Source organism: Oxyura jamaicensis, chromosome Z, assembly GCF_011077185.1.
Source record: "Oxyura jamaicensis isolate SHBP4307 breed ruddy duck chromosome Z, BPBGC_Ojam_1.0, whole genome shotgun sequence".
Lineage (NCBI taxonomy): Eukaryota > Metazoa > Chordata > Aves > Anseriformes > Anatidae > Oxyura > Oxyura jamaicensis.
This window is the reverse complement of record NC_048926.1, coordinates 57,442,983-57,458,053: the sequence shown is the minus strand read 5'-3', so window position 1 is coordinate 57,458,053 and position 15,071 is coordinate 57,442,983. Positions and strand designations below refer to the sequence as shown.

General features: G+C 36.3%; 1 protein-coding gene across 3 annotated transcripts; it reads left to right on the top strand.

The window, feature by feature from the left end:
• The first annotated feature begins 1,753 nt into the window (after positions 1–1,753).
• NUDT12 (nudix hydrolase 12) lies at positions 1,754–13,860 on the top strand. Of its 3 annotated transcripts, none has more exons than XM_035310488.1 (7): positions 1,754–1,867; positions 2,802–3,015; positions 5,529–6,118; positions 7,030–7,197; positions 9,026–9,139; positions 11,103–11,302; positions 12,523–13,860. In XM_035310488.1, the coding sequence occupies exons 2-7, from the start codon at positions 2,810–2,812 to the stop codon at positions 12,631–12,633; spliced, it is 1,389 nt and encodes a 462-aa protein (XP_035166379.1). In that variant the 5' UTR covers positions 1,754–1,867; positions 2,802–2,809; the 3' UTR covers positions 12,634–13,860. The 3 variants fall into 3 exon arrangements, with proteins under 3 accessions (XP_035166379.1, XP_035166381.1, XP_035166382.1); XM_035310490.1 differs by lacking the exon at positions 1,754–1,867 and adding an exon at positions 1,906–2,100; XM_035310491.1 differs by lacking the exon at positions 1,754–1,867 and adding an exon at positions 2,178–2,233.
• The last annotated feature ends 1,211 nt before the right edge of the window (positions 13,861–15,071 follow it).

Genomic DNA, 15,071 nt, shown 5'->3' with positions numbered 1-15,071 from the left:
AAAAAAAAAAAAAAAAAAAAAAAAAAAAAAAAAAAAAAAGCCATACAGATGGCACAAACACATACAGCACAAAGTCTGCATATATTTTGTTCAGGATTTTAGAGGAAGTAATCTTTCACACATCTAGCTATTTTTGAAGTTAGTTTCATGCTTAAAAATATAACTTGACACCCATGTACACACACTCACAAAATCTAAGGCAGAAAAATAGAAGTTCTAGCAACACAGAAAAGTGCCACTGATTTGTAACCTTTAAAAAGTATAAACATATTACAAGTAAAAAATCCCAATAAAATAATTGAATACTTATTCAGTCTAGTTAGATGCCCATCTGTATCTCATGCTTCATATTGAACATGCAATAGGTACTGCCAGAAGGACCGGTAAAGAAATGGAAGCCTTCTCAAACACTATCTGATCCTTCTCTCTATGGCATGTTTCACCAAGTAGCAGGACATAGTAACTTGATCACTGCTACTGTAAGATTTCTGTGTGTGCATGTCAATAGATTATAAATAACCAGCTTAGATATATCTTATTACCTTGAATATGAACATTAAGGAGACTGCCTATATTTCATCTCATAGAAGCTTCAAGTGATATGGCTTTTTCTGCATTCCCAAATATCCATCTCTCAGCTTAGTCTCCCTCCTCATCTTCTATCTGTGTATTAGGATGCTTTCTTGTTCTTGATATTTTTCTTGTACAAACAAGCAAGGCAAGTTTCAAAGTTTTTATAAGGTTAAATGAGTTATTCCAGTAAACAAAGTTCTGTATGCTACCAGACAAGATTCAGTTGCCTGAACACAAAGAATGCTTCAGCCCACCTGTGAGATCAGTGACTTTTTATTACACAGATCAGGATGTAAGGCTGCGTGGTGATAATTTCATATATGGCAGATTTAAGACACTACTAAGAAGATAAGAAGTAATTTGTGCCTTTGAATGCCTATTACAATGAGAAAGCTATTTCCTGCTTCAGTCATTAATCGTCACAAAAAGGAAGAATGCCTCTGGGTATCACCTATTGAAGGGCTGGTGGCAGCTCTTCACCAGCTGGAAACAGTTATTCATGGATAGATGACCCTCATTGGATCAGGTATGGCCAGATAGCTTCCAGCTGATTAAACAAAATTAAAATCACATTCCTTAACTTTTCATTTGTTCCTATCTGGAAGAATAATCCTATCAACTCCTCATGCACACGCTCACCAGCTTTGCTTCTGCATTGCTCCTGGAGGGCAGAGAGGGTTTGCATCTCACAGGGCTAGTCCTGTGCCGAGGACAGCTAACCACAGGCCATGCTCTCAGTGCTTATTCAGTGTGCTTTGATGCTGCTTTTGGTAGCTCCCAGGAGGTAATGACAGCTTAACTATGTGCACTTCTCTAGGACTAGTGCAGCCACGATTTCCCGAAGTGCAAGTGTGTATGTTATCCTGCCTTCTGGTGGCTTTTGGCTTTTCAGCCTTCCTTTTAACTACCTCCCCCAGCTGTGTATCGTTTGCCCCACTTGTCCTGCAAACACTCGCGTGTTCTATTGATAACCTGGTTTTGCTTTCTGTTAGCGTGGTGGGAAATAAATAAATAAACAAACAAAGCCTGGCTGGTCTCCGTAACTAAAACCAGGTTATCACCCGCAAGTCGAGCCATCCCTCCGTTCCTCACCCCGCCGGCGGTATTAACCCTGTCCCGAACCCTTCCCACCTCTCCCGCCTCCTGCAGCCGGCCTGAGGCCCCGTCCCCGACTCCAGCCTCGCCCGCTCTGGGCAGGCCCGGACCCGCGGGGCGGGGCGGCGGCGGGACGCGCCCCCACCGCGGCGGAAGGGAGCCTGGAGCGCGGCTCCTTGCGGCGGTCGGGCCGCTCACGGTAACGGAGCTCCCCCGAACACCTCCCCGTCTCCTGTCGCCCCCCTCGCCCGGTCAGCGCAGCCCCACGGTGACTCCCCTTCCCCCCCCCCCCCCCGAAGGCTGCCCGGGCTGGGATCCGGCGGGGCCCGGCCAACGCTAGGCACAGCCGGCCGCTCGGGGCGCGAAGTGGGTTTGTTTAGGCGCAGGTCATCGGCGTTGTTCGTGCCAAAAAGCCGAGTTTGGCCCTTTTTGGTAGTCGGTGATGCGTCAGCGGCTGCGTTTGTAACGCTGTTCGGAGACGCCGCGGGGGTTATGAAACGTCGGGCCTCTGGAGGAGGGTGGACCACGGCGTTTGGTGGCGCTGAACGCTCCTGAAATGCCAGAGGTGCTCGTTTGCGGCAGAGACTGCCCTCTGAGGGGACCGAAACCGCAGGGGTCACGGCACAAGTTACTACATAATTTGTCACCGCTCCCGAGCAGAGATCCACTCAGCAAAAACCGCCTCAGAGTGAGGTGAACTGGCCTTTTCCCTGTAAGGGACTGCCGCCTTGTATTTATTTTTAATCCTTTCTAGAATATCCGACTCAGATTTGCTTCTTGGAGTGGAATTTTGTACTGTTCAAAGGTCTTGTTTGTGTCCTTGTTTGATCAGAAACCAGAACATGTTTTCCATATTCAAATAGGCTTCAATTTCATAGCACAATATTCCTGTCCTTAAGCCTCTTTCAAACGAGTCTTGATTTTTAGGGTTAAAATTTGCCACGTCTGGTGATGTGTGGGACTGAGGTTTGCTCAGAATTAACAATTTCATGCTAATTATAAGAATTTGACTGTTATATCACCAATTTGGTGACAGTGTTGGGTTACCTTTGTAGCATTAAGCTTATGTCATTTACTTGAATTGTTTTACTAATGGCTGATATATTTTCATGTATTTTTGTTTTCTATCTTAGCTGAGACAATGACAGGCTTTGAAAAGAACCTCCACCAGGAAATGATTTCTCAGCTGCATAATTTTGCTGCTGTTGGAGATGCAGCCAAACTGAAAGCGTTGCTCAGCCATTCTCCGTCACTTATCAATGCAGCTGCAGATAATGGCTGGACGGCCTTGATGTATGGTGCAAGAAATGGACACTTTGATGTTGTACGGATTCTTCTGGAAGAAGGGTAAGCTGTTTAGTAGGTCCCATTGAAGAGTTCTGACCTAAATTCCTCTCTGTCCATTCAAATATGATGTCAGACAAGTAAATATACTCAACAGATAGTGGAAGAATATTCAGGCTTAAAATTCAGAACTATATGCTTTGTGTCATTTTATAACTGGATTGTGCTATTTACTAAAAATTTTTGAAAAGATATAAGGATCCCTAAAATTATTGATCTTCAAAGATACCTTGTCACTCCTCACAGAAACCTGCAGAACAGAACAAAATTTGTACCCCGTTCCAAACAGTGTTCTGAATATAAATCTGATGTATTTGATTGTTCTGGTTAGGCTTTTTCTGTAAGGTTTAATTGTAATCCACTTGCATCTATGTTACAGTGCAGAATGTTTGCAGGCGTATTGACTGTTATGTAGGATATGACAGACGTACCTACACCAAAGTTAGTGATTGCTGAATTTCATGCTGCTTTTCTTTTAGATGTCTTCCTTCCTCTTTCAGCTGTCTTATTTTTTTTATTCAGTCACTATGACACCATGCATGTTCTTTGCTTTTCAAAGACTTGTTTTCATACATTTGTTGTCCATATTCAACTGAGAAAAGCACAGAATGCTGCAAAGTTTTTGAAACATCAAAGAAGATTTTTCTAAAGCCTGAATAAAGTTAGGATCGACATGTTTCAAATGGAAAACATTTCATAATGACAGTGAGAGTTCAGCTGAGCTCTATCTTAATCAAGGCTGATCCGTTCCTCTCTGCAACCCTAATTGCAGAGCCATGCAAGACTAGTTCATTCTGTGGTTATGAGTAATCTCAAGCACGTCATTCCGCAGCCTCCAGGATATTTTTACACTTTTTTTTAAGCCCTACACAGATGCTGTGCTTTCTGCTGGAGCTCAGCATGGAGTGTCATATGAAATGCTGTTTTGCACCGTAATTAGTGTATTCTAGCAAGCACAGGAGCTTCACTGTGCCAGATCTTGTGGGTTGAAATCCTCTGTGCATTGAGTAAAACTTTGAGCTTTTGGAGAATTTAGCAGTTCGGTAAACAGGTTAACAACATTTGAAGTTGTGCTTACTATAAGGAAGAGTGAATTTCTGCTTGTAAATGCCTTATTCATGGCCATTCTCTTAGACAATTGAATATAGTTACTGATGTGTTACCTCACCCTTTTTGACTTCAGTTTAGTCAGGTTTAGTCATAATAGTCATTTAGACAAATACAGATGCTGGATGCATAAACATCGTCGAGTACAACTATGAAGGTAGTATTATATAACATTCCAGAGACTGAGCCTGGATAACTAGTCATTTTTTTATTCATCCATGCTTGAGAAAAGCTACAGGAAGTGTTTATAGTGTGTCACTGAAAGAAATATCTTAGTGATTTAAAGATTTTGGGTCGATGCAGAGGACACTAAATAGCAGCTTCATCATAGTCTGCATGTACCTGAGCAGACAGTAGGTAGAAGACAAAATCAGAACAAGATTCTGTGTCTGAGCAATAGGTAATTAAGTACGAAATAAGGTAAGATTTTAAACTAAATAGAATTAATCTTTGAAGATAAGTGGGCAACGTTAGTTCCTTTAGCACCACAAGCTTTTAAATTAAGCTCTAAATGCTGTTCTAAAATGTACTCAAACTCTCTCGGAAACTATTCAGTTAAATATAAAAACTTAAGTAAAAACAGCCTTGCTTGTGATAGTTACCTCTGTATCAGCACTAGTAATACTTTGGCATCCTATCGTTTTAAAAGCTGATTAGTATGACCCAGCATCTGCTGTGTACTTTAAAGTCCTATTTTTGTTTTACTTAGCCACTTGAGTTAAAATTGACAAACAAAAAAATAGTGTGCTCATTTTGACTTCCCAATCCACCCTTACCTATCTGAAATCTTTTTCAATATAGTTGAATATTTGCCACAGTTTCATTTTGCTTTGTTATGAGAACAAAGAGATGCCTATAGACCAGCTCATTCCCCACAGTTCAGAGTGCTACTTCTCCCACTAAACACAAGCCATATTCTTGGTTCTTATTCTGTGGTAAATCTAGCCTTATAACTGTTTTGATGTTCCTCTTGGTAGCTGCTATAAAGTAATGCTAATTACTTTCTGAATTTTGTATTACTGGTTAGTCAGAAGAGAGCCGTGGCTTGGTCTACAAAGTTTCACCTCTAAAGCGTCTTGAGAAGTTTTTTTGTGTGTTTTTAGTTTGGTTTTGACATGTTGCAGTATTTGGGATTTTAATTAATTGTCGCTATTGCAGTACGGCATGAACCTTGTTAATACCAGGAGTGCAACATAAATGTGGGATTTGACCTTAGCAAAATAAAATGAAGTAAGATCATTTTTCAATACCATAAGTATTTAGCCTAAAGAATGACATTGCTGAGTTTTGGAAAGTTTCTGCACCTGTATATTATCAGATGTATATGCTGTTAATAATAATAATACAGTATTTAAACTCTTTTTGCACAACCTTACACTGATAGCCACTGTTCTTTTCTGTTTCTGTAGGTGTGACAGGTCCATCGTTAATAAGTCAAGGCAGACAGCTCTGGACATTGCTAAATTTTGGGGGTACAAGCACATTGCTAATTTATTGGCTTATGTGAAGGGTGAGCAGAAGCCTAATTTTCTGTCAACTGAAGTGAAAGAGTATGAAAATTATTTTAGCATGACACTTGTGGACAGAAGAAGTGATAAAAGAACAGATTCCAAGTGGCTAAGCAAAAAACAAAGCCATCCAGCTACAGTATATATACTCTTCTCAAATCTAAGCCCTTTGGTTATGGGAATGGAGAGGTCCCAGCCACCAGAAGTCAAGCTTTGTAGGCTGTGTCACAAGGATGTGGAACAGTATATGAGCCAAACAGAAGAAGTCACTTTGATCTTTCTTGGAGTTGAACTTCAGTTCAACAAGAATTTTATGGCTGCTCACAATGAAAAGGTTCTGGAAGAAGAGGAAGATGATGATGGGTTAGTTGCTTGGTTTGCTCTTAGCATAGATGCCGCTTCTGCTGAGAAATTCAAAGAGAAGCATGAGAACTGTTATTTCCTTCACCCACCAATGCCAGCACTACTGCAGCTGACTGAAAAGGAAGCTGGTAAGATGTATAAAATGCAACACTAATCAAATGTGTGATCAGAAGAATATGCTTTAGGATACGCTGAGGTATGCTGCAAAGACAAACCACAGCAAAGGTATTCAGGTATTCACTGAAAATCAGGTATTTTCAGTGGTTTTAGAAAAAAAAGTCTATCAGTGGCTTTGTGAAGAATTCTACACATAAAAATGTGCAGTTGCAAAGTTATCCTCTGCAACTGTGAATAGTGAACTGTAAAATTTATTATCATCATGGTTTTACAAATAATAGATAGAATAATGCACATGCATCAATATTAAAATACTAAAATGGGGAAAAAAGAGATGTCATTAATGACTTTTTATTACAAGAAATTAAGCTAAGTCCTTAGCAGGAGCTTGTTGAATACTTCCCTAAGAAGAAAAAGTTTGAGCAAGTGTTGCAAAGTTAGGATCCCAGTGTGAATTAATGTCATGGACATGTTGCAACAACTGCAGTTGTAATAGTTTTGCCTTTACAGAAGGATAAAGGACAAGCTCCAGTACCTCAGGTTTAGATGGGACAATGCGTTATTATGTCAAGATATCAGGAAGTACCTTTTCCAACTGGGGGGAAAAAAAAAGTGTGATACGAAATTCTGGCACTTCACTGAGGAAAATTAACTTTAGTGAGAAAGAGGTTGTATTGGTCTGGATTAATATTCCAAACAAATGAATTGGTCTGTGTGTAAATAATACTTCATTATATTGCATATACGGTACTGCAAAGAAAGATTTAAATGACTTGGCATCATTCAACTTACATTGTTAAGCCATAGTCTACTTTGATTTTTACATTGAACTTTAATACTTTTTTTTGTGTGTGTGTGTAATGTTAAAGGCTTAAGTGAATTAGTGTGTGATCTTAATTATTTTCATTGTATTCTTTAAAAGGTGTAGTAGCCCAGGCTAGATCTGTTCTAGCATGGCACAGCCGCTACCGATTCTGCCCAACATGTGGGAGTGCAACCAAGATTGAAGAAGGGGGTTACAAGAAAACTTGTCTAAAAGAAGGTTGTCCCAGTCTCCAAGGTGTTCACAACACATCATATCCAAGAGTAGGTGAGAATATTGTAAGATAAACTTGGTCAAAAGGGATTATATGCGTGTTTCTTTTTAATTATCTATTATTTAATTATTTATTTAACTCAGTTTCTTTTTAATGATTTTGGCTTCTGTCCCAGTACTTACATGTTCACCTCTGTCAAGATTATGTGCGTCTCAGCTATATTCAGAATTAAGAAATTCAGTTTTCTCTCTCTTGTACTGTGCTCTGTGACAGAAATTGCAGTGACAATATCAATCTTAATCACAATGCAGCTATAACAGTTAGATGTTCCAACAATATAAACAGTCCAGAGGATCGCATTTTACTCTTTCTATTTTTTCTGCGTGTTTTCTCACCTACCAAAAGTCCTATTAGCTTGAAATAATCTGTTTGGCTCTGTAACAAATTTCTGGTATGGTAATCATTTTTCTGTAGTGCCTCTTCAACTGCATTAGCCATCTTCACTGGCTTTGACTTTTCATTGTCAACTGCAAACTGCTAGGCCTATTTCTACCCAGAATATAAGCTTTGATATATTTTATAACCCCTTTTATTTATGTGTTGCAAAGGAGGTTGTTATTTGCCATGGTAGTGATGGAAAGACAACATGGAAAGAAAACATATCATTTTTTTTTTCCTGGATCATTTGGTGACCACATTTGGTGATCACCTTTCCTTCCCCTACTTTGTCTTCTCTTTTGCAGTTGTAGTTCTTTCCAGAACTTCTATTGCATGTGTGTTGTATTTCTGAATTAGTTTCTATTACATGCTCTAGACATACCTTTGTAATAATCAAAAAATTATGCCATGTCCTTCTCTCTCATGGGCTGCTGTCACAGAATCACAGAATTTCTAGGTTGGAAGAGACCTCAAGATCATTAAGTCCAACCTCTGACCTGTGAAGCTTGCTAAAATACTAGTGGCCATTTCTTTGCAGTTCTAACACAACAAATTTAGAGAGAGAAAGGGATTGTATAGGAAGGACAGCTAAACCAGCATTTTCTACATACGCCTTTCTTTGAAAAAAGTTTACAGACAGCAGAACTGCATGTTCTGCATTGTGCCAAGTGGCAGATACCTTTGCACAGGACAACAGTCTTTGAAATCATTGCTTATTGCAATTGCTGAAGTAAGTCTTTTAATATTAAAAAGAGAAAAATATATAAAGGCAGAGGTAACAAAAAATGAAAACAAAACATTGGTATCCATAATAAAGTAGAGAATTAAAAGGGAAGAAGAGGGTAGATGAAGTGTATACAGAAAGTCATGACAAAAAGAATGATAGCAATAGGAGAAAATGTTTAGCAAGAAACAATAACTTACATAAAACAACCAAGAGTGAAAAGTAGATAAAAAATGCTCCAACAGATAAGAGGTTGAGAGCAAACAGAAGAAAAAGTGAAAATGTTAGTGAGTATTTACATTGTAACTAGAATACCTAGCTCTTCAATGTGTAGTGAAAAGTACAATCTAGGAACCTGTGTATGTAGAGGAGGTGATAGTAAATTGTGTTTGTTGGTGAAATTGTTGCTATATGCTCGATGTATAGTTTATACTCTTAGCAGATTATATGTTTGGGTTGCAGGTAATTTATGCCCTAACCTTGGTGTACACTCACAAAGCATGTTGCAAAACAAAATAGTTTCTTACTGGGAGGAAAAAAAAAAAAAGCTAAACAAAGTGAAATAAAATAACAACTTGCTCTGGGCATCTACACCGTTTTGATTTCAAGCACTTAAAGTTACCTTATTTGTATACACATTGGTGTTGAATAGGCTGAATTTTATTGCTTCTTTTAGGTCCCCCAGAAGTTGTAATATATCCCTTTCATGTCCATTACAGATCCCGTTGTGATAATGCAAGTCATCCATCCAGATGGGAACCACTGCCTTTTAGGTAGACAAAAGAGGTTTCCTCCAGGAATGTTTACTTGTCTTGCTGGATTTGTAGAACCTGGTAAGTAACTTCATTTTCCCTTATCTGATGGGTTTTCTCACATATCAGTATTGTGCATTGAAAATAATATAGAGATTTCTTCTGTTTTATGTCAAATAAATGTTCTTCATATTAGATGTTGTTATAATAAACATGCATGTTACCATACTCTGCAGAAGCTGATTTCTTTTTAAATAGCAAAAAGCAACTTGAGTAAATACAATTTTAAAATAGCTTTATCATCATTCACTCTTAAATCATATACTTAAGTGGAAAAAAAAATTATATATATATATATAAAGGAACTTTCTGTGGTGATATGAATTCAGTATAGGAAATCTGGGAAATAGGATTTCAGTATAGAAAAAATAAGAGTTAAAGTTAAGTATATGCTTATCTGATTGATTCTGTGGAAGATAAGTAGAAATTTCGTAATATGAGAAAGAAAAGTAAAGAAATTTTGCTTACTGTATTTAGCAATAATATTTGAAATTAGCTAAAATGGTAGCTACAAAAAGTTGTAAAACAATCTTATATTGTGAATACGTCTTAATCACCAGCTAAAGGGTAATTTATAACTATACTGTACAACTATATGCTGAACTATATTCAGTAACAGTATGCAAATGAAACATGGTTACAACATGAATAAACTGACTGAAGTGTCATTTAAAAAAAGTCAGGAGGTTTATTTCTTCACCACTTTGTTTCTTATCCCCCACTTTCTAATACTGATTTCAAGCATACGTACTAAAATTCAAGAGTAGCTGATCTTACCAGTTCTGATCTTATCAGTTGAACTTAATTGCACTAGAACATCTATCTCTTAGGAGTTCACTTGCTAGTTAAAATTATATTTGGTCTATCATTTAGTAAAGAAGGCGAAGGAAACATCCACAGTTTTTTGAAATTTATTCAGAAGTTAATTCCATAATTGGATTAAAAGACAAACGACTGAAAAGATTGTTATATTAGTGGTTAGTTTTCTTATGGGACAAGGTGAGATGTATAGAAACATCGCTGTATACTGAGATTTGTATAAAAAATCTGGTTTGAACCAGTTGAAAGGATTTTTCAGTTATCTTGAAATAAACACATACTGATGCATGGACTATCTAATGAATCTGTAAGTAGTGGTTATAACACAGGACATGTATACATATATAAGCCTACAACCATCAATGCTCCACATGTACATCCAGAAGTTAAAGAATCATGGAATCATAGAATATCCCAAGTTGGAAGAGACCCACGAGAATCGAGTCCCACTCCTAGCTCCACACAAGACCACACCAAAATCAGACCATATCTGAAAGCATTGTCCAAACATTTCTTGAACTCCTCTGGGGAGCCTGTTCCACTAACTGACCACCATCTAAAGCAAAAAACCTTTTCCTAATAAAATCTTCCATGAATGCAGAAATAAGCTTTTCCACTGCAATTTAAGTTTGGAGAATTATTTAGATTAAGACAATGAATGAATTGGGCAAAGTGAATAGTACAGTACAGAAATCTGCAAGTCTATTTAAGTCTATTTTTTTATTATTGCCATTTTAAATGTAGATTTTCAAGTTAGCTTACCATCATACAGAAAACCTAAAAATTAACACAATGCTATTTTTAAATGAAAAAATCTATATTTCATAATTCATTTAAGGAACAACGTATTGCCTACCCAATTTTTAAAGTGTTAAGCAGAGTAACAAGTTGTATGTATGATAAATTATCAATTCAGGAAATAAACAGTATGATGGAGAAATTATGATACTTCATTTACAAAGTTACATTTTGCTTTGGTGGCTATATTTACCTTGTTAGACTTCACCATCCCATGCTTAAGATCTGTGCCCTGATCTGTGAACTGGATGTCTATAGGTAATTGTCTGGTGCAGTTTCAAGTCTTTTGAGTCAGTTCAAAGCACAGGATGTAATCCTTGGTTGGAGTATTTTCATCAGCTTTTGGTTCTTTGCCCTTTTTGATTAGGTGAAACAATAGAAGATGCTGTTCGAAGAGAAGTAGAAGAGGAGGCTGGAGTCAAAGTTGGCCATGTTCAGTATGTCTCTTGTCAGCCGTGGCCAATGCCCTCCTCCCTAATGATTGGCTGCTTAGCTGTTGCAGTGTCTACAGAAATTAGAGTTGACAAGAATGAAATAGAGGATGCCCGCTGGTTCACTAGAGAACAGGTAAAGTTCAATTTAATTTCCTTCTCGTATTGATTAGTCTGTGACTGTATCACTTCTGGCATAGAATAGATACTTTCTTTTTTCACCAAGTTGAATAAGCAAGTATACTCTCCATTTTATCATACTACGGTTGCATTATATTGTATTTGTAGATTACACAGAAAAAGTGGAAGGCAGATACAGAGCACAGTAATTATTGGGTCACTTGCAAGTCAATTTTATGACATTTTTACCAGTTAGCTGTTCACCTTTTCCTTTTGGGAGATATCCAAGTTATAGTTATGTTAGACCAGTTTCTTCATGAGCCTGCGCTTTGCATTTTGGCAGAAATAGCATTCATCACCTGACTTTCTCCAAACAAGCATGCTACCAGATTTGTTGGGGATGGAGGTGAGGTTTAGGTAAAAATTCTGGTAATTCTAATTTGAATCATTTTTCCGTGAACTAGTTTTTTTAATACTCTAGTATTGAAAGCCGTTTACTATGCATTAATATGAAATTCAAATGAAAAAGAGAAAAAAAAATCTTTCACAGAAAGAGCTCATGCGTAGAAAACAGAACGATTGCTTATACAAGTAGTCTTCACAGGTTTTTTCACAAGCTACTTATAAGCTAAACTTCCCGTAACACTATACAAATGCCTAGCAGTCACAAGTGTTGTGACTCTGTAATTCAACCTGAAGGAAAAATTAAGTCACCTATAATCTCAGTGTATTCCTGACAGCACTGAGAACATTATTTTAAATGAGTATTAGTTCTGAATACAGCTAGACATATTCAGATTGGTCTAGAATTGGAAAGAAATGTACTACAAAAATGTGCTAAACTGAAAGCATACACCCATATGGCTTGCTACTGCCTCAGAAAATGAACAAAACATTTTCTCCAACACTACATGATAAAACAAAAAGAATTTATGGAACGGTATAGAGCACCATCTGGTGGTTCTTCCTTGCAGAGACTTCACAAAAAAACTTGAATATCACTTTAAAGATCTCCATGGTTGTATGAAAGTATCCTTTGGGGCATGTTTAAGCTCAAAAATATAGGAATTCAACAACTCTTCCATATTTTTTTTTTCCTGGATTTCTCTTGTAGTAATTCATTAATGGGAACAGTAACATTAGACTGATCACCGTTGTTAATTCCTCTGTTAATTCAATGTTAGATTCCATATGGCTTATAATTCTTCTAACAAAAGTAATCTCTTTTTATTGCAGGTTGTGGAAGTTATCATTAAAGGAAATCAGCATTCATTCTTTGTACCACCAAGTCGAGCTATTGCACACCAGCTGATAAAACATTGGATTGGAATGAATGCTAATCTTTAATTCAAATAACTGATTTCTTTAAGTTTAATTATTTCTTTTAGTGGATGCTAAAATTAAGAATAAACTAGAAAGAACTGTTTATCTAATGTTTGTGCAAACATGTAAGTTTTTGAGTCTTTGCTTTGGTTCCTGAAGTGAATATACAAACCTTTACAATTTTTTTCATACCTGAGTGAGAACTGAGTAATAACACAGTGATTATCCTAAGGAATCAAGGAACAACTAGGCAAAATTAATTCTTTATTTTGCTTAGGCTGCTTTGTTTTTGTTCGATCAAATTATTAGGCCTGTCACTATCATGTTCGTAATGTTTGATTTGGATTTTCCTGTGCACCACTAGAAGGACTCACATTACAAAAAGGCCTAACTTTGCCTGTTGCCTGCACTCTGTATTTACATCCTCCTGTTCTGTCATTCTAGCTTCCTTCTCATTTTTCTCTGTCTCCATTTTTTAAAATTCTACATAGCACAAAATACACCAGTCACTGTTCATTGCGTCCGATCAGCAACAGCTAGTTTTAAGCTAATAGCATCATTCAATGGTGAATATGTAGTACTTTTTATCTTTTATGTGAATAACACTGTAAAGAGTATTTACTCTTCCAGTTTGATTTCACCCAGTTACACAGTTACGTCATCCTGAATGTAAAGGTATAACAGCATATTTATGATTAATGTATTGGAAAACCAAACCAAGATAATAATGCACTTATTGACCCCAGCCAATGAGTTATTTCATTCCCTGATAATTAGTAATGGAGGAGTAATGGAGGATAAAAGATTGTATATATTTTCAGATATTATGTCTTTTAAATAAAGTTGTTTTATACAAATTGAGACATTTAGATTATTACTGCTATTAAGAATTCACAGTTGAAAGAAATATATTGACCCCAGCTGTAAGACTAAGAAGGCAATATGTTAATTAAAATAATTACTTATGGATATTTAATGCTATAGTTCAGATTTGTGCCTTAATTTTGCTATTGAAAGAATATATCTTTTTAAAATGGAAGTTTTAAAAGTATACTGTTGTTATGAATTTAATTATGTTATCATTCAGTAGTCTGTGATTATGCAGACATTGCAGTGTTATAAAAATGCAAATGAACTGGAGGTAATACAATGATAGTCATAAAAATTAACTTATTATGAAATGGTCATTTGTTTATTCAGAATAATTTGAATATTTTTTAATCAATAAACTATGCAAGATTTGTTTCAAAATTCTGTGCAGGCTCTGGAATCAGTAAGAATGTTATGTCTTTTTATTCATTGTTCATACTACGGCAGCATTCTGTGTTTGTTTTTTAAGGCATCAGGGTTTAAAGCAAGAAGCACTTCTGACGTTCTTGGAACAGCTAGCAAATCATTTTATTGCTTTACTCTCTCCCTTGTTTCACCCACAACTACAAGAAAATGACTTTATCAGTTGAGCTACCTGAAAATGAGAAGGAAGCAACACAGTTTCCTTTATAATGTTATTTTACAGAGAAGTACAATAAGCTCTCACGGACTACCACTATTGTCAATATGTGGTCCTGGTAGAAATAATCTTAAATATATATATGTATTTATATATGGGGCAGAGGAAAGTCTAGTTGCAACTTCACACAGGTAGAAGAGAACATTGGAGAGCATGTGAACAGTAGTGGAAGAAATGCTTACCTAGGACTGCAATGATTACATGGTAAGAAAGATGAACAAGGAAGGAATAAGGAGCAGACAGAAGAGGAAGGATCACACAATATATAGATTATAGGAAGGTAAATCATTTATCACATTAAGGTAACTAAAAATGCATATAAAAGTTACATTCTGATTTTTTTTTTCATGTAGTAAATTAATATAGGTGGATTATATATATAGGTGGATTGCTATAAAGGTTGGTTTGTAATTGTGAAACTCAGAAGAAGATGACCATAACCAATATTTATATTGATTCAGATTTTTTAATTGAGAATTTGTGTAAGAAATATGTATATGTAGTTACAATGCTAATAAGTAATTGAAGAATAGTAATTTTACAGCATGAAAATGGCAGAAAAAGCATAGGTTGGAAAATAAAACAGTATTTTAGTAATCTGCGTTTGTGACTAATATTTTAATGATCTTTTAATGATCTCATTTCTAATAACTTTTGGTGATAATTACAACATTTTTTAAATGTATATACATTTTTGAAAGCTAACTAGCAGTCCTTTTTTCTTCAGCAGATGAACCACTCACAGTAAAGGGGACAAACATCATTTCTTTAAGAAAACTAATTTAATCATTTTAATCTCCTATTTAAAATGATACGTTTCCTGGGTATTTATTACCTTAATTTGACTTGTTTGCAAGTTTTTGTTTTAGTTTGAAAATACCTATCCCTAGAAATTTTCTGAAGGATGGTTATTTTCAGATTATGTATGAAATATCTAATTGAAGAACCAAAT